The sequence below is a fragment of the Bombina bombina genome, chromosome 6 (genome assembly GCF_027579735.1).
Source record: "Bombina bombina isolate aBomBom1 chromosome 6, aBomBom1.pri, whole genome shotgun sequence".
In the NCBI taxonomy this organism is placed as follows: domain Eukaryota; kingdom Metazoa; phylum Chordata; class Amphibia; order Anura; family Bombinatoridae; genus Bombina; species Bombina bombina.
Window position 1 is genome coordinate 840929365 of NC_069504.1, and position 26738 is coordinate 840956102.

General features: G+C 37.5%; 1 protein-coding gene across 3 annotated transcripts in view; it reads right to left on the reverse strand.

Moving 5' to 3' along the window:
- LOC128663750 (DENN domain-containing protein 1B) overlaps window positions 1-26738 on the reverse strand; it is a 348668-nt gene that overhangs the window by 227943 nt on the left and 93987 nt on the right. For 2 of the 3 annotated variants that reach the window (XM_053718234.1, XM_053718232.1), the window contains exon 7: window positions 22377-22457. The exons of the other annotated variant lie outside the window; for it this stretch is intronic. In XM_053718234.1, the coding sequence (XP_053574209.1) occupies window positions 22377-22457 (81 nt within the window). The remainder of the gene's footprint in view (window positions 1-22376; window positions 22458-26738) is intronic. 3 annotated transcript variants of the gene reach the window in all.

Below are 26738 nucleotides of genomic sequence, written 5' to 3' on the forward strand. Positions count from 1 at the left end.
ATTCACAACCTTAGGTAAAAATTCAAAAGAAGTTCGCAACACCGCCTTATCCTGATGAAAAATCAGAAAAGGAGACTCACAAGAAAGAGCAGATAATTCAGAAACTCTTCTGGCAGAAGAGATGGCCAAAAGGAACAAAACTTTCCAAGAAAGCAATTTAATGTCCAATGAATGCATAGGTTCAAACGGAGGAGCTTGAAGAGCTCCCAGAACCAAATTCAAACTCCATGGAGGAGAAATTGACTTAATGACAGGTTTTATACGAACCAAAGCTTGTACAAAACAATGAATATCAGGAAGAATAGCAATCTTTCTGTGAAAAAGAACAGAAAGAGCAGAGATTTGTCCTTTCAAGGAACTTGCGGACAAACCCTTATCTAAACCATCCTGAAGAAATTGTAATATTCTCGGAATTCTAAAAGAATACCAAGAAAAATGATGAGTAAGACACCAAGAAATATAAGTCTTCCAGACTCTATAATATATCTCTCTAGATACAGATTTACGAGCCTGTAACATAGTATCAATCACAGAGTCAGAGAAACCTCTTTGACTAAGAATCAAGCGTTCAATCTCCATACCTTTAAATTTAAGGATTTCAGATCCGGATGGAAAAAAGGACCTTGCGACAGAAGGTCTGGTCTTAACGGAAGAGTCCATGGTTGGCAAGATGCCATCCGGACAAGATCCGCATACCAAAACCTGTGAGGCCATGCCGGAGCTATTAGCAGAACAAACGAGCATTCCCTCAGAATCTTGGAGATTACTCTTGGAAGAAGAACTAGAGGCGGAAAGATATAGGCAGGATGATACTTCCAAGGAAGTGATAATGCATCCACTGCCTCCGCCTGAGGATCCCGGGATCTGGACAGATACCTGGGAAGTTTCTTGTTTAGATGAGAGGCCATCAGATCTATCTCTGGAAGCCCCCACATTTGAACAATCTGAAGAAATACCTCTGGGTGAAGAGACCATTCGCCCGGATGCAACATTTGGCGACTGAGATAATCCGCTTCCCAATTGTCTACACCTGGGATATGAACCGCAGAGATTAGACAGGAGCTGGATTCCGCCCAAACCAAAATTCGAGATACTTCTTTCATAGCCAGAGGACTGTGAGTCCCTCCTTGATGATTGATGTATGCCACAGTTGTGACATTGTCTGTCTGAAAACAAATGAACGATTCTCTCTTCAGAAGAGGCCAAAACTGAAGAGCTCTGAAAATTGCACGGAGTTCCAAAATATTGATCGGTAATCTCACCTCCTGAGATTCCCAAACTCCCTGTGCCGTCAGAGATCCCCACACAGCTCCCCAACCTGTGAGACTTGCATCTGTTGAAATTACAGTCCAGGTCGGAAGAACAAAAGAAGCCCCCTAAATTAAACGATGGTGATCTGTCCACCACGTTAGAGAGTGTCGAACAATCGGTTTTAAAGATATTAATTGATATATCTTCGTGTAATCCCTGCACCATTGGTTCAGCATACAGAGCTGAAGAGGTCGCATGTGAAAACGAGCAAAGGGGATCGCGTCCGATGCAGCAGTCATAAGACCTAGAATTTCCATGCATAAGGCTACCGAAGGGAATGATTGAGACTGAAGGTTTCGACAAGCTGTAATCAATTTTAGACGTCTCTTGTCTGTTAAAGACAGAGTCATGGACACTGAATCTATCTGGAAACCCAGAAAGGTTACCCTTGTTTGAGGAATCAAAGAACTTTTTGGTAAATTGATCCTCCAACCATGATCTTGAAGAAACAACACAAGTCGATTCGTATGAGACTCTGCTAAATGTAAAGACTGAGCAAGTACCAAGATATCGTCCAAATAAGGAAATACCACAATACCCTGTTCTCTGATTACAGACAGAAGGGCACCGAGAATCTTTGTGAAAATTCTTGGAGCTGTAGCAAGGCCAAACGGTAGAGCCACAAATTGGTAATGCTTGTCTAGAAAAGAGAATCTCAGGAACTGAAAATGATCTGGATGAATCGGAATATGCAGATATGCATCCTGTAAATCTATTGTGGACATATAATTCCCTTGCTGAACAAAAGGCAATATAGTCCTTACAGTTACCATCTTGAACGTTGGTATCCTTACATAACGATTCAATAATTTTAGATCCAGAACTGGTCTGAAGGAATTCTCCTTCTTTGGTACAATGAAGAGATTTGAATAAAACCCCATCCCCTGTTCCGGAACTGGAACTGGCATAATTACTCCAGCCAACTCTAGATCTGAAACACAATTCAGAAATGCTTGAGCTTTCACTGGATTTACTGGGACACGGGAAAGAAAAAATCTCTTTGCAGGAGGTCTCATCTTGAAACCAATTCTGTACCCTTCTGAAATAATGCTCTGAATCCAAAGATTGTGAACAGAATTGATCCAAATTTCTTTGAAAAAACATAACCTGCCCCCTACCAGCTGAACTGGAATGAGGGCCGTACCTTCATGTGAACTTAGAAGCAGGCTTTGCCTTTCTAGCAGGCTTGGATTTATTCCAGACTGGAGATGGTTTCCAAACTGAAACTGCTCCTGAGGACGAAGGATCAGGCTTTTGTTCTTTGTTGAAACGAAAAGAACGAAAACGATTGTTAGCCCTGTTTTTACCTTTAGATTTTTTATCCTGTGGTAAAAAAGTTCCTTTCCCACCAGTAACAGTTGAAATAATAGAATCCAACTGAGAACCAAATAATTTGTTTCCCTGGAAAGAAATGGAAAGTAGAGTTGATTTAGAAGCCATATCAGCATTCCAAGTCTTAAGCCATAAAGCTCTTCTGGCTAAGATAGCTAGAGACATAAACCTAACATCAACTCTAATAATATCAAAAATGGCATCACAGATAAAATTATTAGCATGCTGAAGAAGAATAATAATATCATGAGAATCACGATTTGCTACTTGTTGCGCTAGGGTTTCCAACCAAAAAGTTGAAGTTGCAGCAACATCAGCCAATGATATAGCAGGTCTAAGAAGATTACCTGAACACAGATAAGCTTTTCTTAGAAAGGATTCAATTTTTCTATCTAAAGGATCCTTAAACGAGGTACCATCTGACGTAGGAATGGTAGTACGTTTACCAAGGGTAGAAATAGCCCCATCAACTTTAGGGATTTTGTCCCAAAATTCTAACCTGTCAGGCGGAACAGGATAAAATTGCTTAAAACGTTTAGAAGGAGTAAATGAATTACCCAATTTATCCCATTCTTTGGAAATCACTGCAGAAATAGCATTAGGAACAGGAAAAACTTCTGGAATAACCGCAGGAGCTTTAAAAACCTTATCCAAACGTATAGAATTAGTATCAAGAGGACTAGAATCCTCTATTTCTAAAGCAATTAGTACTTCTTTAAGTAAAGAGCGAATAAATTCCATCTTAAATAAATATGAAGATTTATCAGCATCAATCTCTGAGATAGAATCCTCTGAACCAGAAGAGTCCAAAGAATCAGAATGATGGTGTTCATTTAAAAATTCATCTGTAGAGAGAGAAGATTTAAAAGACTTTTTACGTTTACTAGAAGGAGAAATAACAGACAAAGCCTTCTTTATGGATTCAGAAACAAAATCTCTTATGTTATCAGGAACATTCTGCACCTTAGATGTTGAGGGAACTGCAACAGGCAATGGTACATTACTAAAGGAAATATTATCTGCTTTAACAAGTTTGTCATGACAATTATTACAAACAACAGCTGGAGGAATAGCTACCAAAAATTTACAGCAGATACACTTAGCTTTGGTAGATCCAGCAGGCAGTGATTTTCCTGTAGTATCTTCTGGCTCAGATGCAACGTGAGACATCTTGCAATATGTAAGAGAAAAATCAACATATAAAGCAAAATAGATCAAATTCCTTATAAGACAGTTTCAGGAATGGGAAAGAATGCCAAATATCAAGCTTCTAGCAACCAGAAGCAAATGAAAAAAGAGACTGAAATAATGTGGAGACAAAAGCGACGCCCATATTTTTTAGCGCCAAATAAGACGCCCACATTATTTGGCGCCTAAATGCTTTTGGCGCCAAAAATGACGCCACATCCGGAACGCCGACATTTTTGGCGCAAAATAACGTCAAAAAATGACGTAACTTCCGGCGACACGTATGACGCCGGAAACGGAAAAGAATTTTTGCGCCAAAAAAGTCCGCGCCAAGAATGACGCAATAAAATGAAGCATTTTCAGCCCCCGCGAGCCTAACAGCCCACAGGGAAAAAAGTCAAATTTTTGAGGTAAGAAAAATATGATAATTCAATGCATAATCCCAAATATGAAACTGACTGTCTGAAAATAAGGAAAGTTGAACATTCTGAGTCAAGGCAAATAAATGTTTGAATACATATATTTAGAACTTTATAAATAAAGTGCCCAACCATAGCTTAGAGTGTCACAGAAAATAAGACTTACTTACCCCAGGACACTCATCTACATGTTTGTAGAAAGCCAAACCAGTACTGAAACGAGAATCAGTAGAGGTAATGGTAAATATAAGAGTATATCGTCGATCTGAAAAGGGAGGTAAGAGATGAATCTCTACGACCGATAACAGAGAACCTTATGAAATAGACCCCGTAGAAGGAGATCACTGCATTCAATAGGCAATACTCTCTTCACATCCCTCTGACATTCACTGCACGCTGAGAGGAAAACCGGGCTCCAACTTGCTGCGGAGCGCATATCAACGTAGAATCTAGCACAAACTTACTTCACTACCTCCCTTGGAGGCAAAGTTTGTAAAACTGATTTGTGGGTGTGGTGAGGGGTGTATTTATAGGCATTTAAAGGTTTGGGAAACTTTGCCCCTCCTGGTAGGAATGTATATCCCATACGTCACTAGCTCATGGACTCTTGTTAATTACATGAAAGAAAAACTAAGACAAAGGGAGACGTACTGGATCCACTATTTAAATACTCTGTCTCCTGCTGGTCTGAACAAGGACATTTATATAGTGGCATTCTTGTAAATTCAGACCAGCACCAGAGATTTAAATAGAGCTAATCCCATGTACTTTTTAATCCCATGTACTATTCAATCCTAAAAACCTTTCTGTATAATTTACTTCCGTTTCAAGTACAGTAGTATTTATGTATGCTCCCCCTATACTGTGGCAATTCTTTGAGGAGCCAGTAAAACTAGATATATAGGACATGTGTAGAGGGGCTTCTTTTAAATCACCTGGTATAAACTACCATACGGGTACACTTATTACACAACTACTTTCTGCAAAAGATGTTGAAAAGTCATAATTACAGGTCCCTATAACCCAGTAAAGGCTTTTTAACCACAAGCTAAAACTTAGACACCTAAGCAAATTTGACACATAAAAATAAGTGGACAAATTTTAACCGCTAAAGATAACTATATACACTTTGTTTGTTGCAATAGTTTGTCTTTTTGTACTATTACTAACCCTCTACATTTCAACAAATGGTTTATTTTTTTTTATATGCAAGTATATTTTGTATTATTATTTATTATTTTGTTAATCACATTTTTTACTTATGTATTTTTAACAAAAATAATATTGACATTATTTGGTTACTTTCCATCAAATATATAGAAACCAGAGTCTATGTTTAACCATATGCTTCTTAAATGAAATATCAGTGCTCTGACTGTAAACAAAGAATTCGGCTGTAGACAATATTCACCACTTCAATTTGACGAATAATAGCAAATAGGCTCAGTCTTTTGCACCAATCAGAAATCTAGCCAGATTGCAGCATGAGTTAAGCTCACTATTTTATACATTTTCATACATTAGGTACGAATGAGAGCCTCGTTCTTTTTCGTATAATAATAATATATTATTTTAATGTAAAATTGTGTGCGAAATTTTATAACACCACTTTTAAAACAACAAACAAGGTGAAAAATATTTGGACTAATGAAACAGCTAGCCGGGCACACACCCACTCCACGCAAAAAGCGGGAGCTATAAATGGATGCCGGCAACCACAAACAACACTAACCTCTGATGAAAACGTTTTTTTATAACTTTGAAACGCGTCAGGTACATATGGGTGTTGTTCCCGGCTGCTGAACTGATAAACTGTATAGTTTTTATCTTTTATCGCAAGTGTCTATTAACACCCGCAATTATTTTATAACCAATTTGTTTGAAAACATTTGTATCAAACTGGACATCGAAGGATTTTAAATACTACTTTATGTGCAATGCTAATACCTCATATTAATTGAGGTCATCCTTGTGAGTAACATTTTGTAATAGAATAAAGTGACACCTATTTAAAGCAATATTATGCTATGTCCGATTATTTATTCCATTTATGTGAGTATTTGACTCCCCACCAGCTGAACTGTGAGTGAACATCATATCTCTATACGGATACCGAGTGAATTGGAGACAGACCTACCTGGCTGACTGATCCCCTATACGGATTTCCAGGGACCACTGTCATATATAACAACAAGCTCTACACTTAGTATGATTAAGGTTACCTTATGTAAGTAGACCATTTGCCCACACGGGGATACTCTGACAATCTTCTTTACTTCGAACTTTTGGCTCGCCTTGTTCAAAAGACTGCTATACTCATTATGGATATGTGCGTTCGATTAATAGCACTTAACACAGTGTATATCAATTATTTGTAAACCATTTTTTGCACACTGTTACTGTATGGTATTGATTGTAATCTAACTGACAAATCATCCTATCTTATAACACTGTGATGTTGTATAGAACCTTTGTGTTATAGTTTAACGCTGTGAAGGTCTCATACGCTTTTTTATCGATACTATTTAAGAGTAGCTAGTAGCTAGCGAGGGCTCACAAGCTTCTCTTTTCTGTTTACCACCAGCAGCTTTACTATTTTCTCCACATTAACACTGTTAGTGCCTCACAGGTAGTTCCCCTGTTACAGACAGAGGCACTACTTATAAACTTTCCATATATATATATATATATATATATATATATATATATATATATACACATATACAGGGCCGTCTTTAATATTGATTGGACCCTGGGCAAAAAATTTCTTGGGCCCCCCACCCCATTCAATTTTGCTCTCCACCCCAACATCCCAAAAAACAACTAAATCAATTTTTTTTATTATTATTAGCCCAGCGGTGGATCATCCACTGCTGGGCTAATCATTTAAAAAAAAAAAATGCAATATGTGAAACTGGACCTAAGCAGTACTAATAAGTAAATAAATATATAAATTCCTCCACTGTGGATTCATTTAATATTCTTTTGAATGTGATTCTGGTGTGAGGTTAGCTGGTTAAAGAGATTTAGGGCAGCCAACAGGAGCAAAGCAAGGTAAAGGAGGAAGCATGGAGGTGCAGACAAATATAAGTTTACTGACTGGAACAGCAGAACTACTATGGGAAGCTGTAAAATCTGAGACAGAGACATTAATGTGTGAAGTATCAGCATGACGCTATACATCAGCCACACCAGCACATGTCGCTTCTTTGCTAGGAACAAGTTCCCTCTCACCCTGAACTAGACAATGCTGCATGGGGAGGGGCGTGTGTGCACTAACTTATTCTTTCCACTGACACCTTTCTACAAAGCACTATTCCCCTAACAAACTTCAGTTAGTTGATCTTAGGGCCACAGCAGAAAGAGCAGGGCTAAGGGGACCAGTAGACTGGATGCTGTCTGTCCAAGGCTGCATGAATACAGTGTGAGATGAGTCACACAGCCTCAAGACTGAGGAGAGCAGTGTATGCAGCTGCACAGATGCTCAAATCCTCATGTGCCTGCCGCTCCAGCTTTCTGCTGCATGCACCTACAGTCAGCCCTACCCAGAAACAATCCCCACCACCAGAGCAGTTACCTGGTAACAGTGGTAACCCCAGTAGGACCTTTTCTGATGCAGTGGGAAATGGCTGGATGCCGAGTTAGGGCTTTGCATTCAGTGCTGCACAGTGCACATCTAAAACAGAACATGGCACTAGCTTGGCATGTCACATGACACCGGCACGGTCTGGCACAGTTTTTAAAAAAAATATAAGCACAGTACTTTTGACTGTGACAGTATTAGGACTGAATGTGTGTGTTCCCCATGTCACATCAGCAGTCTGGTATGAACCATAAAAAAAAAAAAAAAAATTTTTTTTTTTAGGACTCTTGGGCCCCTCAACAAAGACTGGGCCCAGGGCAGCTGCCCCTTTTGCCCTGTGTTAAAGATATATATATATATATATATATATATATATATATATATATATATACACACACACACATACACACACACACATACATTGTAAGTTGTATTGTAAGTTACCATGGAAATAGGGCCCACTATTCCTCTTGTATTTGTTTGATAAATTGTGCCTTCTCTTACAAATATTGTATCATCGTTGACTTTTATCATTTGTAACTATAGAATGTGCTGCAGAATTTTTTGGCGTTTTAGAAATAAAGTGGAATAATAATAATGATATCCTCTGTGTGCAGCATGTGGCTGTTTGTGTATTCTGGTTGTACTGGGCTTTTTGTATTGTGTGCAGGTTTGTGTTCGAGAGACTTTCCTCTGTGCTCTGAGGCATTTATGGAACTTTTATGCTTTTGAAGTTTGCACTTCTATTGGACTTCAGGTTTAAATTGTTTTTGTTTACTATATATTGTAGACATTTCCTTGAAACTTGAATTTATATTTGATTGTAGGTACTCAGACATTTCCTATTTTGACCATTTAGATTTAAAATGTGTTTGTTAGTTTGACTAGACTTTTCTAGAGACATCACTTGGATTTAAATTGTATCTGTCTGAGCTGTTTCTGTTTATTCGCTACTTATTTGCTACTTCCCTGCCTTTTCTGTTCCAGTTTGTTACTCCAGCTTTTCTGGATTTAAAGTGAAGGTAAACTTACCTTCATGTTGATCTAGGATTATCTTCTTTGTTCCAAATCAAGAGGAGTTTAATTCATCAATTTTTTATCAATCTTATTGTAAAAAAAGTTATCGGCTTTATAAATGGATTTATGACGCTTTACAAATTCGACACTTTTTTGTATTTATTTTTCAGTATTGATCATGTTTTTACCTTGTCCAATTGAAAATCTGGCCGTCAGGTGGCCGTGACCCCACGTCATCTGCCTCCTTGAAGCTATACGCATGTGCTATCCTTTTTTTTTTTTTTAACTGACGGATTTTCAATTGGACAAGGTAAAAAAGTCATTGAGCCTCTAAAAAAAAAAAAAAAAAAAAAAAAAAAAATGGGTCGAATTTGTAAAGCGTCAGCAATCAATTTATCAAGCCGATAACTTTGTTTACAATAAGATTGATAAAAATTGATGAATTAAATTCCTATTGGTTTGGAACAATGAAGGGAATACTAGATCGACATGAAGGTAAGTTTAAGTTTAAGTACACTTTAAGTTCCAGTGTTTCATGCAATAGATGTTCCCCATTTCCTGAAAGCAGCACACCAGTTTCCTTGAGCAGTTTATCATTTGTCTGGATTATGTGACTAAACTTAATTAAAGGTAATTTGTTTTGGCATTGAGTTGTACAGTACCTCTTAGTTTGTTCTTTAATATTAATTTGTTTCTTTTGCATTATAGGTTACTAAAAGAAAGTTCAGTTTCCAGATTTGGTCATATCACTCCTTAACCCTTGTCTAGGATATTTGCTAATGTGCATTTAAATATGCAGTATTTAAGTAAGAGTAAGGCGGGGCCTCTCAGCCATTGTGCCCAGCTTTCTGACATTTGTGAAATGACAGCATTTCCACCTGATGCTGGTGAAGATGTGTGTCTGATCAGGAAAGCGGTTTGCTACAATGCAAGAATTCACCTCACTCCTTGCTGGAGGCAAAAAAAACTGAGGGAATAAAACTCTGTTATGTTGCTGTTTTTGCCTCCCTCCTCCTAGTGGACTAGAGTTTAATTCCACATATGGCTTGTGGGCTCTCACCATCTTATAAAAGAAATATTATGGGGATGCACTTATGGCTCTTCTCAATAATATGTTAAATAAATATATAGCACTAATTCTGTATGAATGAGATGCATAAAACATAAACAAACAGTTATGATATTAGTAAGGGTTTTATTAAATGATCTTATTTATGTAATTTTATTGGCTGGATTTGTTGTTTAAAGGAACAGTAAAGTCAAAACATTCATGATGCAAACAGAGAATTTCATTAAAAAAATCTTTTAAAATTATTTCTATTTTCAATTTTGTTCCATTGTCTTAGGGTCTGATGATCTGAAGGTCTCTGGGCTGGCAAGATTATTTAAAGGGACACTGAACCCAAATTTTGTCTTTTGTGATTCAGATAGAGCAAGAAATTTTAAGCAACTTTCTAATTTACTCCTATTATCAAATTGTCTTTATTCTCTTGGTATTTTTATTTGAAGTGCAAGAATGAAAGTTTAGATACCGGCCCATTTTTGGTGAACAACCTGGGTTGTCCTTGCTGATTGGTGGATACATTTATCCACCAATAAAAATGTGCTGTCCAGAGTCCTGAACAAAAAAAAGCTTAGATGTCTTTTTCAAATAAAGATAGCAAGAGAACGAAGAAAATTTGATAATAGGAGTAAACTAGAAAGTTGCTTAAAATTGCATGATCTATCTGAATCACGAAAGAAAAAAAATTGGGTTCAGTGTCCCTTTAAGTATGCTCACCAGTACTGGTTCCCTGGTGGAATTATCTAAAGTCACTTTTACCCTGAAAACAGGGTGTCCCGCTAAGGGGCGTATTCTTCATTTTCGTATAGGGAGGAGATGCATATATTACAAAAGTGCATAATAAAATTCATATTTTAAAAATCTTACAAAACAAATAATTGAATCATGCACACAAAAATACACTGAACAAAATTGTATTGTTATGGTTCATGAAAAACCATACCAAAATATTTCACCAAAAATCGTATTTTATCAAAAACATAATATTTGTATGTAAATTACAGAGGGATAAATTGTATTAACTATGCACAACGTAAATCGTAATTTAAGTACACTGTATATGCAAAAACACACAGATATTAATACTTATAAGTACAAAATACAAAAGCGTAATTGTTTTTTTCTTCTTTAATAAAATGGGCTGAAAATGGGTGTTCTATGGACCTATATGAAATTGTCTCTCTAAATTCTGTAAAGATTTTCGCACTACAGATCTCACAGTTTTTACTAGAAACTAAAAGGTGGCGATTTTTTCTAAAAATACTTATAACCTTAATAGAAAAACACATGCATACGAAAATATAGGCGATTATAAGATACTATACGCAGAAAGCAGCATAATGTGATTTATATTGGCTGCAGGATTTAATTTTTAAAGTACACACCCTGCTCACTGCCAACTTTGCTCTATGGAGGAAAGTGTCCCTTTCAAGAGAGCACCATTACTTTCAAGACATCTTGCCCCTTTTTTAGAATTACACCAGAGCAGCCACTGCGAGGATCAGTTAGAAAAACCACGTCTGATCTGGCAAAGTTTAGATCATTGTCCCTTAGTATTCTTCATTGAAGAGTAAGCTTAGTAAGGCTCATAGAATCTCAGGAGTTTGCACATCTAGAAAGTGTAGTAATATAAGTAAATTGGAAAAAATTAATTCCACCCTATTATAGAGCCTAGACTGTATATGAATATTTTCAGACAGATGATAAACCTTTTAGATGGTCTTGTCTCATAAAATGGGATTATATATATATATATATATATATATATATATATATATATATATATATAAAATTATTTTTTTTGCTGTATAAAGGGCATCTGAAATAATAAAAAGTATATTATTTTCACTTGGGAAATAAAGTGACTGCATTGGATAATACCTTTTTAATAGATTTAGCTAATAAAGAACAAATAAAGACCACCCAAATGACCTACCAATACCCATTAAAGGAGTTATCTCTGAATTTTCAAATTCAAAATAATTCCAATACATTTGTCAACCCCCCTATTACACCACAATATTAAGTTATTTTGAGGGGACAGCAAATTTAGGCCTAGATTTGGAGTTCGGCGGTAAAAGGGCTGTTAACGCTCCGCGGGCTTTTTTCTGGCCGCACCATAAAATTAACTCTGGTATCGAGAGTTCAAACAAATGCTGCGTTAGGCTCCAAAAAAGGAGCGTAGAGCATTTTTACCGCAAATACAACTCTCGATACCAGAGTTGCTTACGGACGCGGCCGGCCTCAAAAACGTGCTCGTGCACGATTCCCCCATAGGAAACAATGGGGCTGTTTGAGCTGAAAAAAAACCTAACACCTGCAAAAAAGCAGCGTTCAGCTCCTAACGCAGCCCCATTGTTTCCTATGGGGAAACACTTCCTACGTCTGCACCTAACACTCTAACATGTACCCCGAGTCTAAACACCCCTAGCCTTACACTTATTAACCCCTAATCTGCCGCCCCCGCTATCGCTGACCCCTGCATATTTTTTTAAACCCCTAATCTGCCGCTCCGTAAACCGCCGCCACCTACGTTATCCCTATGTACCCCTAATCTGCTACCCCTAACACCGCCGACCCCTATATTATATTTATTAACCCCTAACCTGCCCCCCACAACGTCGCCGACACCTGCCTACACTTATTAACCCCTAATCTGCCGAGCGGACCTGAGCGCTACTATAATAAAGTTATTAACCCCTAATCCGCCTCACTAACCCTATCATAAATAGTATTAACCCCTAATCTGCCCTCCCTAACATCGCCGACACCTAACTTCAATTATTAACCCCTAATCTTCCGATCGGAGCTCACCGCTATTCTAATAAATGGATTAACCCCTAAAGCTAAGTCTAACCCTAACACTAACACCCCCCTAAGTTAAATATAATATTTATCTAACGAAATAAATTAACTCTTATTAAATAACATATCTATTTAAAGCTAAATACTTACCTGTAAAATAAATCCTAATATAGCTACAATATAAATTATAATTATATTATAGCTATTTTAGGATTAATATTTATTTTACAGGCAACTTTGTAATTATTTTAACCAGGTACAATAGCTATTAAATAGTTAAGAACTATTTAATAGTTACCTAGTTAAAATAATAACAAATTTACCTGTAAAATAAATCCTAACCTAAGTTATAATTAAACCTAACACTACCCTATCAATAAAATAATTAAATAAACTACCTACAATTACCTACAATTAACCTAACACTACACTATCAATAAATTAATTAAACACAATTCCTACAAATAAATACAATTAAATAAACTAGCTAAAGTACAAAAAATAAAAAAGAACTAAGTTACAGAAAATAAAAAAATATTTACAAACATAAGAAAAATATTACAACAATTTTAAACTAATTACACCTACTCTAAGCCCCCTAATAAAATAACAAAGCCCCCCAAAATAAAAAATTCCCTACCCTATTCTAAATTAAAAAAGTTACAAGCTCTTTTACCTTACCAGCCCTGAACAGGGCCCTTTGCGGGGCATGCCCCAAGAATTTCAGCTCTTTTGCCTGTAAAAAAAAAACATACAATACCCCCCCCAACATTACAACCCACCACCCACATACCCCTAATCTAACCCAAACCCCCCTTAAATAAACCTAACACTAAGCCCCTGAAGATCTTCCTACCTTGTCTTCACCATCCAGGTATCACCGATCCGTCCTGGCTCCAAGATCTTCATCCAACCCAAGCGGGGGTTGGCGATCCATAATCCGGTCCAGAAGAGGCTCCAAAGTCTTCCTCCTATCCGGCAAGAAGAGGACATCCGGACCGGCAAACATCTTCTCCAAGCGGCATCTTCGATCTTCTTCCATCCGGAGCGAAGCGGCAGGATCCTGAAGACATCCAGCGCGGAACATCCATCCGGACCGACGACTGAACGACGAATGACTGTTCCTTTAAGGGACGTCATCCAAGATGGCGTCCCTCGAATTCCGATTGGCTGATAGGATTCTATCAGCCAATCGGAATTAAGGTAGGAATTTTCTGATTGGCTGATGGAATCAGCCAATCAGAATCTAGTTCAATCCGATTGGCCGATCCAATCAGCCAATCAGATTGAGCTCGCATTCTATTGGCTGATCGGAACAGCCAATAGAATGCGAGCTCAATCTGATTGGCTGATTGGATCATTATAAGGAAATTATAAGCAGAAGAATCAAACTGAAACAGCTGCCTGAAGTACTTTCCTACCAAAAACTGCTTCAGAAGAAGAGAAAACATCAAAATGGTAGAATTTAGTAAAAGTATGCAAAGAAGACCAAGTTGCTGCTTTGCAAATCTGATCAACAGAAGCTTCATTCCTAAACGCCCAGGAAGTAGAAAATGACCTAGTAGAATGAGCTGTAATCCTTTGAGGCGGAGTTTTACCCGACTCGACATAATGATCAATGAATCAAAGACTTTAACCAAGACGCCAAAGAAATGGCGGAGGCCTTCTGACCTTTCCTGGAACCAGAAAAGATAACAAATAGACTAGAAGTCTTTCTAAAAATCTTTAGTAGCTTCAACATAATATTTTAAAGCTCTTACTACATCCAAAGAATGTAAAGATCTCTCCAGAGAATTCTTAGGATTAGGACATAATGAAGGAACAACAATTTCTCTACTAATGTTGTTAGAGTTCACAACCTTAGGTAAAAATTTAAATGAAGTCCGCAACACCGCCTTATCCTGATGAAAAATCAGAAAAGGAGATTCACAAGAAAGAACAGATAACTCAGAAACTCTTCTAGCAGAAGAGATGGCCAAAAGGAACAGAACTTTCCAAGAAAGTAATTTAATATCCAGAGAATGCATAGGTTCAAACGGAGGAGCTTGTAAAGCCCTCAGAACCAAATTAAGACTCCAAGGAGGAGAAATTGACTTAATGACAGGTTTTATACGAACCAAAGCCTGTACAAAACAATGAATATCAGGAAGATTAGCAATCTTTCTGTGAATTAGAACAGAAAGAGCAGAAATTTGTCCTTTCAAGGAACTTGCAGACAAACCTTTATCCAAACCATCCTGAAAAAACTGTAAAATTCTAGGAATTCTAAAAGAATGCCAGGAGAATTTATGAGAAGAACACCAAGAAATGTAAGTCTTCCAGACTCGATAATAAATCTTCCTAGACACAGATTTACGAGCCTGTAACATAGTATTAATTACTGAGTCAGAGAAACCTCTATGACTAAGAATCAAGCGTTCAATTTCCATACCTTCAAATTTAATGATTTGAGATCCTGATGGAAAAAAGGGCCTCGAGATAGAAGGTCTGGTCTTAACGGAAGAGTCCAAGGTTGGCAAGTGGCCATCCGAATGAGATCCGCATACCAAAACCTGTGAGGCCATGCTGGAGCCACCAGCAGTACAAACGAACGTTCCATTAGAATTTTGGAAATCACTTTTGGAAGAAGAACTAGAGGCGGAAAGATATAGGCAGGATGATAATTCCAAGGAAGCGACAACGCGTCCACTCCCTCCGCCTGAGGATCCCTGGATCTGGACAGATACCTGGGAAGTTTCTTGTTTAGATGAGAAGCCATCAGATCTATTTCTGGAAGTCCCCAGATTTGAACAATCTGAAGAAATACCTCTGGGTGAAGAGACCATTCGCCCGGATATAACGTCTGGTGACTGAGATAATCCGCTTCCCAATTGTCTACACCTGGGATGTGAACTGCAGAGATTAGACAGGAGCTGAATTTCGCCCATACAAGTATCCGAGATACTTCTTTCATAGCCTGAGGACTGTGAGTCCCCCCTTGATGATTGACATATGCCACGGTTGTGACATTGTCTGTCTGAAAACAAATAAACGATTCTCTCTTCAGAAGAGGCCAAAACTGAAGAGCTCTGAAAATCGCACGGAGTTCCAAAATGTTGATTGGTAATCTCGCCTCCTGAGATTCCCAGACCCCCTGCGCTGTCAGAGATCCCCATACAGCTCCCCAACCTGTCAGACTCGCATCTGTTGAGATCACAGTCCAGGTTGGACGAACAAAAGAAGCCCCTTGGACTAAACAATGGTGATCTATCCACCACGTCAGAGAGTGTCGAACATTTGGATTTAAGGATATTAATTGTGATATCTTTGTATAATCCCTGCACCACTGGTTCAGAATACAAAGCTGAAGAGGTCACATGTGAAAATGAGCAAAGGGGATCGCGTCCAATGCAGCAGTCATGAGACCTAGAATTTCCATGCACAAAGCTACCGAAGGGAATGATTGAGACTGAAGGTTTCGACAAGCTGAAACCAATTTCAGACATCTCTTTTCTGTTAGAGACAAGGTCATGGACACAATCTATTTGGAAACCTAAAAAGGTTACTCTTGTCTGAGGAATCAAGGAACTCTTTGGTAAATTGATCCTCCAACCATGTCTTTGAAGAAACGACACAAGTCGATTCGTATGAGATTCTGCAGAATGTGAAGACTGAGCAAGTACCAAGATATCGTCCAAATAAGGAAATACCGCAATACCCTGTTCTCTGATTACAGATAGAAGGGCACCAAGAACCTTTTAAAAGATCCTTGGAGCTGTTGCTAGGCCAAACGGAAGGGCCACAAACTGGTAATGCTTGTCAAGAAAAGAGAATCTCAGAAACTGAAAGTGATCTGGATGAATCGGAATATGAAGATAAGCATCCTGTAAATCTATTGTGGACATATAATGTCCTTGCTGAACAAAAGGCAGAATAGTCCTTATAGTTACCATTTTGAATGTTGGTATCCTTACATAACGATTCAATATCTTTAGATCCAGAACTGGTCTGAAGGAATTCTCCTTCTTTGGTACAATGAATAGATTTGAGTAAAACCCCAGCCCCTGTTCCAGAACTGGAACTGGCACAATTACTACAGCCAACTCTAGATCTGAAACACATTTCAGAAATGCCTGAGCCTTCACTGGGTTTATTGGAATGTGAGAGAGAAAAAATCTTCTCGCAGGCGGCCTTACCTTGAAACCTATTCTGTACCCTTGTGAAACAATGTTCTGAATCCAAAGACTGTGAATCGAAGTGATCCAAATGTCTTTGAAAAATCGTAACCTGCCCCCTACCAGCTGTGCTGGAATGAGGGCCGCACCTTCATGTGGACTTGGGAGCTGGTTTTGACTTTCTAAAAGGCTTGGATTTATTCCAGATTGGAGAAGGTTTCCAAACAGAAACCGTTCCTTTAGGGGAAGGGTCAGGCTTCTGTTCCTTATTCTGACGAAAGGAACGAAAACGATTAGCAGCCCTGTATTTACCTTTAGATTTTTTGTCCTGAGGCAAAAAAGTTCCTTTCCCCCCAGTAACAGTTGAAATAATAGAATCCAACTGAGAACCAAATAATTTATTACCTTGGAAAGAAAGAGAAAGCAAAGTTGACTTAGAAGACATATCTGCATTCCAAGTTTTAAGCCATAAAGCTCTTCTGGCAAAAATAGCTAAAGACATATACCTGACATCAACTCTAATGATATCAAAGATGGCATCACAAATAAAGTTATTAGCATGTTGAAGAAGTTTAACAATGCTATGAGTATTATGGTCTGACACTTGTTGCACTAAAGCCTCCAACCAGAAAGTAGAAGCAGCAGCAACATCAGCCAAAGAAATAGCAGGTCTAAGAAGATTACCTGAACATAAATAAGCTTTCCTTAGGAAGGATTCAATCTTCCTATCTAAAGGATCCTTAAAGGAAGTACTATCCGCCGTAGGAATAGTAGTACGTTTAGCAAGAGTAGAGATAGCCCCATCAACTTTAGGGATTTTGTCACAAAACTCTAATCTGTCAGATGGCACAGGATACAATTTCTTAAACCTTTGAGAAGGAGTAAATGAAGTACCCAGATTATTCCATTCCCTAGAAATTACTTCAGAAATAGCATCAGGGACAGGAAAAACTTCTGGAATAACTATAGGAGGTTTAAAAACCGAATTTAAACGCTTAGTAGATTTAGTACCAAGAGGACTAGACTCCTCCATATCTAATGTGATTAAAACTTCTTTAAGTAAAGAACGAATAAATTCCATTTTAAATAAATGTGAAGATTTATCAGTGTCAATATCTGAGACAGAATCTTCTGAACCAGATAAATCCTCATCAGAAACAGACAAGTCAGAATGATGACGGTCATTTAAAAATTCATCTGAAATATGAGAAGCTTTAAAAGACCTTTTACGTTTACTGGAAGGAGGAATAACAGATAGAGCCTTCCTAATAGATTTAGAAACAAATTCTTTTATATTAACAGGAACATCCTGAGCATTAGATTTTGAGGGAACAACAACAGGTAATGGAATATTACTAATGGAAATACTATCTGCATTAGCAAGTTTATCATGACATTCATCACAAACTACAGCTGGAGGAACAGTTACCACAAGTTTACAACAAATGCATTTAACTTTGGTAGAACCAGCATCAGGCAGTGTCTTTCCAGAAGTAGATTCTGATCCAGGGTCAATTTGAGACATCTTGCAATATGTAAAAGAAAAAACAACATATAAAGCAAAATTTATCAAATTCCTTAAATGACAGTTTCAGGAATGGGAAAAAATGCCAATGAACAAGCCTCTAGCAACCAGAAGCAATGAAAAATGAGACTGAAATAATGTGAAAAAAAGGTGGAGACAAAAATGACGCCCACATTATTGGCGCTAAGTACAACGCCTAAATTTTTTGGCGCTAAGAATGACGCCACATCCGGTGACGCCGACATTTTTGGCGCAAAAACGTCAAAAAAATTACGCAATCACGAACAACTTCCGGCGTCAATTAGGGCGCCGGAAGTGACAAATTTTTTTTGCGCCAAAAAAGTCAGCGCCAAAAATGACGCAATAAATTGAAGCATTTTCAGCCCCCGCGAGCCTAACAGCCCACAGGGAAAAAAGTCAATTGAAACAATTTTTAAGGTAAGAAAAAATGATCATTTAAATGCATTATCCCAAATAATGAAACTGACTGTCTGAAATAAGGAATACTGATCATCCTGAATCATGGCAAATATAAGTTTAAAGACATATATTTAGAACTTTATATATAAAGTGCCCAACCATAGCTTAGAGTGTCACAAAAAATAAGACTTACTTACCCCAGGACACTCATCTACATATAGTAGATAGCCAAACCAGTACTGAAACGAGAATCAGTAGAGGTAATGGTATATAAGAGTATATCGTCAATCTGAAAAGGGAGGTAAGAGATGAATCTCTACCACCGATAACAGAGAACCTATGAAATAGATCCCGTAGAAGGAGACCATTGAATTCAAATAGGCAATACTCTCTTCACATCCCTCTGACATTCACTGCACACTGAGAGGAAAACCGGGCTCCAGCCTGCTGCGAAGCGCATATCAACGTAGAATCTAGCACAAACTTACTTCACCACCTCCACGGGAGGCAAAGTTTGTAAAACTGAATTGTGGGTGTGGTGAGGGGTGTATTTATAGGCATTTTGAGGTTTGGGAAACTTTGCCCCTCCTGGTAGGAATGTATATCCCATACGTCACTAGCTCATGGACTCTTGCTAATTACATGAAAGAAATGTCATTTCTTTAGTGTTGTCACATGAAAAGATGTAATAAAATACTTACAAAAATGTGAGGGGTGTACTCACCTTTGTGAGATACAGTATATATATATATATATATATATATATATATATATATATATATATATATATATATATATATATATATATATATATAGATAGATAGATAGATAGATAGATAGATAGATATCAGGAGTAGAAGACGCACTCACTGGACTGTGGACAGCAATGTGAAAAACATTATTGTAACAATAAAGTTTTTCACATTGCTGTCCACAGTCCAGTGAGTGCTTCTTCTATTCCTGATATCTACATACCTGGCTACAGCACCCTGGCAAGTTGCAGTTCGTTGGTGAGAGTGCATATACAAATACCACTTCAATTTATATATATATATATATATATATATATATATATATATATATATATATATATATATATATATATATATATATATACACACATATATATACACACACACAAAACACGGAAAGGGGACTACACTCCAAAACCGAACCAGGTACACATCCCATGACCCAGCAATATGCCAGCCCTGGGTGCTACATAGCACTCACAAAAAGCTGTGCCGTCACCAGAGTCATAGGCAGTTAACCCCATACAGGAGTGGGTGCAAGAACCATGGGGGATTACAAAACAAATACAACACATGAAGGAAACCCAGCACTCACCAGCTAGCTCACAGCTAAGATTTAAAATGGAAAGGTTAGTCACCGCATCTGGCCAAATGGGACAAGCTCAGGTAACACGTCAAGGTCCTTTCCAACACCTGAGTCCCTAACACAGCCACACAATGCAGGCTCTCAAAGCCAGACAAACTGGGAACAAGGGAGGGGTGCACAGGTATATGTAATCACCCAGCGACATACAAAACACGGAAAGGGGACTGCACTCCAAAACCGGACCAGGTACACATCGCATGACCCAGCAACATGCCAGCCCTGGGTGCTAAATAGCACTCACAAAAAGCTGTGCCGCCACCAGAGTCATAGGCAGTTAACCCCAGAAAGGAGTGGGTGCAAGAACCATGGGGGATTACAAAACAAATACAACACATAAAGGAAACCCAGCACTCACCAGCTAGCTCACAGCTAAGATTTAAAATGGAAACGTTAGTCACTGCATTTTAAATCTTAGCTGTGAGCTAGCTGGTGAGTGCTGGGTTTCCTTTATGTGTTATATATATATATATATATATACATACATATACATATATATACACACACATATACACAGTATATATATCTATATCTATATATATATTCAAATGTATTCAGCCCAAGTAAACACCAACTATACACTTAAAGGGGACACCAATATTCCAGTACGTAAGCAAATCAATAATGGGTGTGTCACTAAGTTTCTTTTTTTCCATTTCATAAACATAGACATGTTTGCAACTCATTTTACACACTTTTGAGTGTCTAAACCCACTTTGTGTGCCAATTGTTTAAAGGGACAGTCAAGTCCAAAAAAAACCTTTTATGTTTCAAATAGGGCATGTAATTTTAAACAACTTTACAATTTACTTTTATCACCAATTTTACTTTGTTCTCTTGGTATTCTTAGTTGAAAGCTAAACCTAGGAGGTTCATATGCAAATCTCTTAGACCTTGAAGGCCGTCTCTAATCTAAATGCATTTTGATAGTTTTTCACCGCTAGAGGGCATTAGTTCACGTGTTTCATATAGATAACATTGAGCTCATGCATGTGAATTTACCATGGAGACAGCTCTAATTGGCTAAACTGCAAGTCTGTCAAAAGAACTGAAATAAAGAAAAGGCCCCGGATGACAAAATTGGAAGAAGGGCACCTGTGACCCCACTTCCCCCCCAAGAGTGGATTATCCCAGGGGGGTGGGGTTTTGGTAACTTTGATAAGTGCCAGCACTGGAAGTGAGGTCACAGGTGCCTTTCTGGAGCAGTGTGTCCCGCCCTCCCTCCCTGAACGGTGACTAGGTGATGTCGCAGCGCAGGCGGAAGTGCTTGCTAGTTTTCTGTTGAGGCTTACGCCTAATGGAACATGGTGGCAGTTATGGGGGGTGTAAGCAAAGGAATGTGAGGAACGCCCAGCCCTGGAAGGGGTGGGGGCTTATGAGAAGATAAGAGCAAGCACTGAGATGGATTGTAAATATTGTTGAAAGTTAAATAAAGATGTTAATTTATTGGTTTGTTTAATAAATAAGCTGCGGCCTTTTCTCTCCCAATTAGGTGTTGTGTGTTTATTGACCTAGGAACGAATAGTGGGAAAATGTGGGGTCAGGGGGAAGTCTGCTGAGGCTTAGATACAAGGTAATTACAGAGGTAAAACGTGTATAATTATAACTGTGTTGGTTATGCAAAACTGGGGAATAGGTAATTAAGGGATTATCTATCTTTTAAAACAGCAAAAATTCTGGTGTTGACTGTCCCTTTAAGGTTAAAGTTCTTGTGCATTGTCAAATCAAAATGTTATAAAATTATTAATTGCACATGTTATCACGTTATGTTATTGGTTTAGTGAAACAACTTGCTTTTAAAATATATTAGTTAGTCATTATCAAAGATAAATTAATTATGGCATGTTGCACTTTTGAAAATTGATTTTTTTTTTTTCTAATTAATGCAAACAATGTATCATTTAAATCTCTTTAAAAAAAACACATACACAAAAAAACACAGCTGGTTTTAGATATTTACAGGGTATTTGCCATACAGATTTGGATCTAGGGTAGAAGAACTGTTCACATAATATCACAGTAGCCATATTTTATTTTCTTGCATCCAAATGGTAATCAGTGTGTACATAAAACATGTTTGTTGTGTTCATAACACGCAATAAATCCTAAAATGTCGGCTGATGTGCTTTGTCCTAGAGAAAACATATATAAATTGAGGACATACCATCTCCAGGTTCAGTGAGGTATTGGTTTGGGGCACTGGATGATCATATATAGCCTTTAAGAGCTCATTTGCCTCTGTAACCTGTTATGATACAAAAATGACAGCACAGTTGCCCATTTATAATTTGCATAGTTCCAACCTCTTCAATCCATCCCAACAAAACAAGCACATACGATTTTAGTAGTATAATGTAGCCATACTGATTGCTTAAAGAGATAGGAAAGTTTAAATTAAACTTTCATGATTTAGTCAGAACATGTCATTTTTAAATTCACTTCTAATTTTTTCCCTTGGGTACATTTGATAAAAAAGGATATGTACATATCCTCCTCAGCAGCTGTTGATTGGTGGCTTCACATATTGTTCTTAGGTCATTGGCTCACTAGATGTGTTCAGCTAGCTCCTAGCAGAGCATTGATGCTCTGGAACTGAGTTTAAAAATGTGCTTCATCACTTTTCAGGGGTTAAACACATGGTTAGATGAAAGCAATAGTGCAATAATAAATTTTTTTCTAATATATAAGAGCATTTTCTTTATGCACTGATATTGCCATTTGATTCAGGTGAAAGCATCATGCTCCTCATCACCTGTCAAGCAGCAAGTACCAAAATAAGCAAGCAAGGGTTAAATGACTAACCCTTCAGCATCTGTATAACAGGACACCACAAAGCACCCTAGTTTATATAGATGTTACACAGACAGACATTAAACAATGATATTACCTCAATATTTTTAACCTGCTAACTGCTGTCTTGGGGCTGCTAAGAAAAGATAAATGTAGATATGTTGAGGATTGGTTTTTATGTTTTACTTTTACTAAGATACTATTGAAAGTTTGACAAGTAGGTGGACTTTTGTGAAGTAAATAACCCTGTTTTAATCTTTGCTGATGTAGTGATTGTGTGCAAGAGGTTAATAGACCCAGAAATGCCCCAGTAAATCTAAATTTATTTTATGCTCTGTCAATTCCAGTCCCAGCAGTTTCAAAAAGCCTGATGTCTTAAACCCCTGCTAAGCAAAGCCTCAGTATATATAATGGGGGAAATTGTGCAACACTATTGAGATGCCCGGCTTCATTCCTCTTGTCTCCTACCCTTCCTAGTATTATATATCACTTATCAGAACTACCCCTTACCTGATACCTGACATCACACTGCTAAATTTCAGTATAACAGAAAACCATAGAAAACTTCAGAAAAAAAAACATACTGCAAGCAATAAGACTAATGCCACAGCGACCTCTGTGGAGGGAGTACTGCACTGCACACAATATTAAACAATATATAGACTGAACTGAACAAAGGACATTATACACTAGATTTTTCTTTGCATACATGTTTTGAAAACGATCCATTTATATAGCCCATACAGGTTTTTTTTTTTAACAAAATGTATAGTTTTGCTTATTTTTAAATAACATTGCACTGATTTTCAGACTCCTAACCAAGCCCCAATGTTTTGAAGTATACTGATGTATACCTACTCCAGCTTGCTCCTGTTTGTGTAAAGAGTCTTTCCATATGCAGAGGAAGTCTGCTGTTTTTGCTATACAACCCCTTTCAGTGGATGTTCCAGCTAACCTTTTCAACAGAGCTAAACTGGAAGCTTCTAAGTAAGTTTTTAAAAGGTTTTATACTGAATTTTTATATCTGTATCTGTGCATATTATTATTTATAGTAGTGTCTATTACATGCAGTTATATGAAAACTGGTGTATACTGTCCCTTTAAAAGGCAGGGATAGGAAGCCAAAAAATTGAAGTGTCCTGGAAAAATCAGGAGCGTTGGCAACTATGTGACAGTAAAGTGAGACACTATGAAGAGAAAGAGACTCATGGTACGATGGTGAAAAAGAGGGACTAGAGAGATGTGGAGTCTGTCTAGCTCATACTAAATACTACCAATGAGAGATCCATCTTACATCTACAATCTTATAGGTTGTACCCATTACTGACCCCATCTATTATTATTTCTGTCTAGCACAAGAAGGAAAGAAATAAGGTCCATCTCCTCTACATTTTCTAACCTGAGAACAGTCTGCATTGAGGTTAAGCTTGGTGGGAGCATGGTCCTTCCTGTGAAAGAATTTGTTGGTCCAGGGTCTATTTGTGGCTATGAAGGTTCCAGTGGTTGTTACTTTGTTTTTTGGAGTTCACGTTGACGTTCTCATATACACATGTAGTGATCATGGTCAGTCATGCTAGGGTCCCAGGACACATGCATATGGGTGTTAAAATGGCTATTGGCTGGAGCGGAAGGTCTGATGCAGTTTTACTAGGCATTGATGAATTTGATTACTTATCACACTGAGCAAGCAGCAACTCTGGCTGTGCTACTTGCACTAACACATTGTCTAAAAAAAAAAATTGAATGCCTAACAGATTTATATTTTGGAGGATCAGACAGGCAAGGAAGTTTATTTCTGAGGTTTGGTAGGCAGAAACGTAAGTTTTTAATAAAATGCTTGTATTTTTATGTTGGTTTATTTTTGTATTTTCTAGCTCTAAGCCCGGGGAAAACAAAAAAAAACAAAACATACTGTGAATCAAAACATTTGTGCCATTTACAGTAATCTTCAATACTACACACTGGATAGGTTCACATAAGAAAACTTGTGCATATTATTCTGTTAAAACCACTTTCCCTTTCCAAAGATTCTGACTCTAAATGTGATTTACAAAGCACTGATATCCATGTTTATTTGAGCTTTCTGCTAGGTGTAAAATATATATTAGGTTTAGATATAAAGAGTAAATCCTAGGTTTCCTATTTAATATGCTATCTATACAGAAGAATTGACTAGAACGAAAAAATAAATATATAACTGCATATCCCTAAAATATTTTAAAAAAATAAGCCAAAATCTTTAAGGCCTGTATTTTTTACTTCTTCTTAAAATAAATGCTACCTTGCCTTTGTAAGAAGATTATTTTCCCTACTGAAGATTCTAGCACATTTAGAGATATTATGGAAAGAAAAATGTATTTTTGCTATTTTTAATTCTGTGAGAGTTGATCTTTTGTATTAGAGCAACCTTTCTGACATGGAGGATGTGCAGAGTGGTGTCAAGTTACACCTTCTGGGCTAAATTGTGATCACGTTATTAAAACCAAATGTCAAAAATATGACAACAAATTTTTGTAAGACATGCTTTGTAGGGCATTGGGAAACATACTTTTTTGCCTTTTGAATTGTTAATGTTGTTTGGAAAATAATTAGACCATCTTATCTCTGTTGGAATTAATGGTGTAAAAAAAGCTAGTAACTTTACTTGTATGGTTAAATATAGCTCTGACATAAAAAATACATCTCTAGCTATGAGCACTAGAAACAAACAAAATAACAATAAAATCCAGTCGGCGATAGTAGCAGAAGTATACAATAAAGACCTAAGTACAAATATTAATAGTCAAGAGATACACCCTATAGTTAGGCAAATGACTGATCTATCCATGCCAAGAATAGATTTGAAAAGGTATGGAAGACAAGTTGCTTCAAGATTTACACAGCTAGAACAATGTATTTTTGATGTAGAAAATAGAAATTATGATGCATTAAATGTAAATAGAATACAGAAACCAACTGAAATCATTCAAGTTATAAGATCCAAAGACAGTATAGGAATTATAGGAATACCAGAGGGATCAGAAAATAATGATTTAATTATAATTTATTGCCAAAGTTATTCCAAAGATATTGTACTTACCCAAATTGGCTACAATATCTATTGAAAAGGTCCATAAAATAGGTGTGGAAAGTAAAACTGCTAGTGGGGATATTATACCAAAGACCTATCAATAGTGAAAACCAAATTTATGCTTACCTTATAAATGTATTTATTTCCGGACATGGAGAGTCCACGACGTCATTCCAATTACTAATGGGATATTCAACTCCTGGCCAGCAGGAGGAGGCAAAGAGCACCCCAGCAAAGCTGTTAAGTGTAACTGTCTTACCGATAACCAGTCATTCAGCTGAAGGAAATGGAAAAGGAAGAAACACAAGGGTGAAAAGGTGCCTGAGGTTTACTTTAAAAAACTGCTGAAATATTTAAAAAAAAAAAAAAAAAAAAAGGAGGATGGGGTCGTGGACTCTCCATGTCCGGAAAGAAACAAATTTATCAGGAAGCATACATTTTGTTTTCTTTCCTATGACATGGAAAGTCCACAACGTCATTCCAATTACTAGTGGGAACCAATCCCCAAGCTAGAGGACACGGAATGAACAGGGAGGGAGAAAAAAGGCAAGAGGACCTAAACAGAAGGCACCACCGCTTGAAGAGCCTTTCTCCCAAAAGAAGCCTCGACCGAGGCAAAAGTATAAGATTTCTAGAATTTGGAAAAAGTATGCAGAGAGGACCATG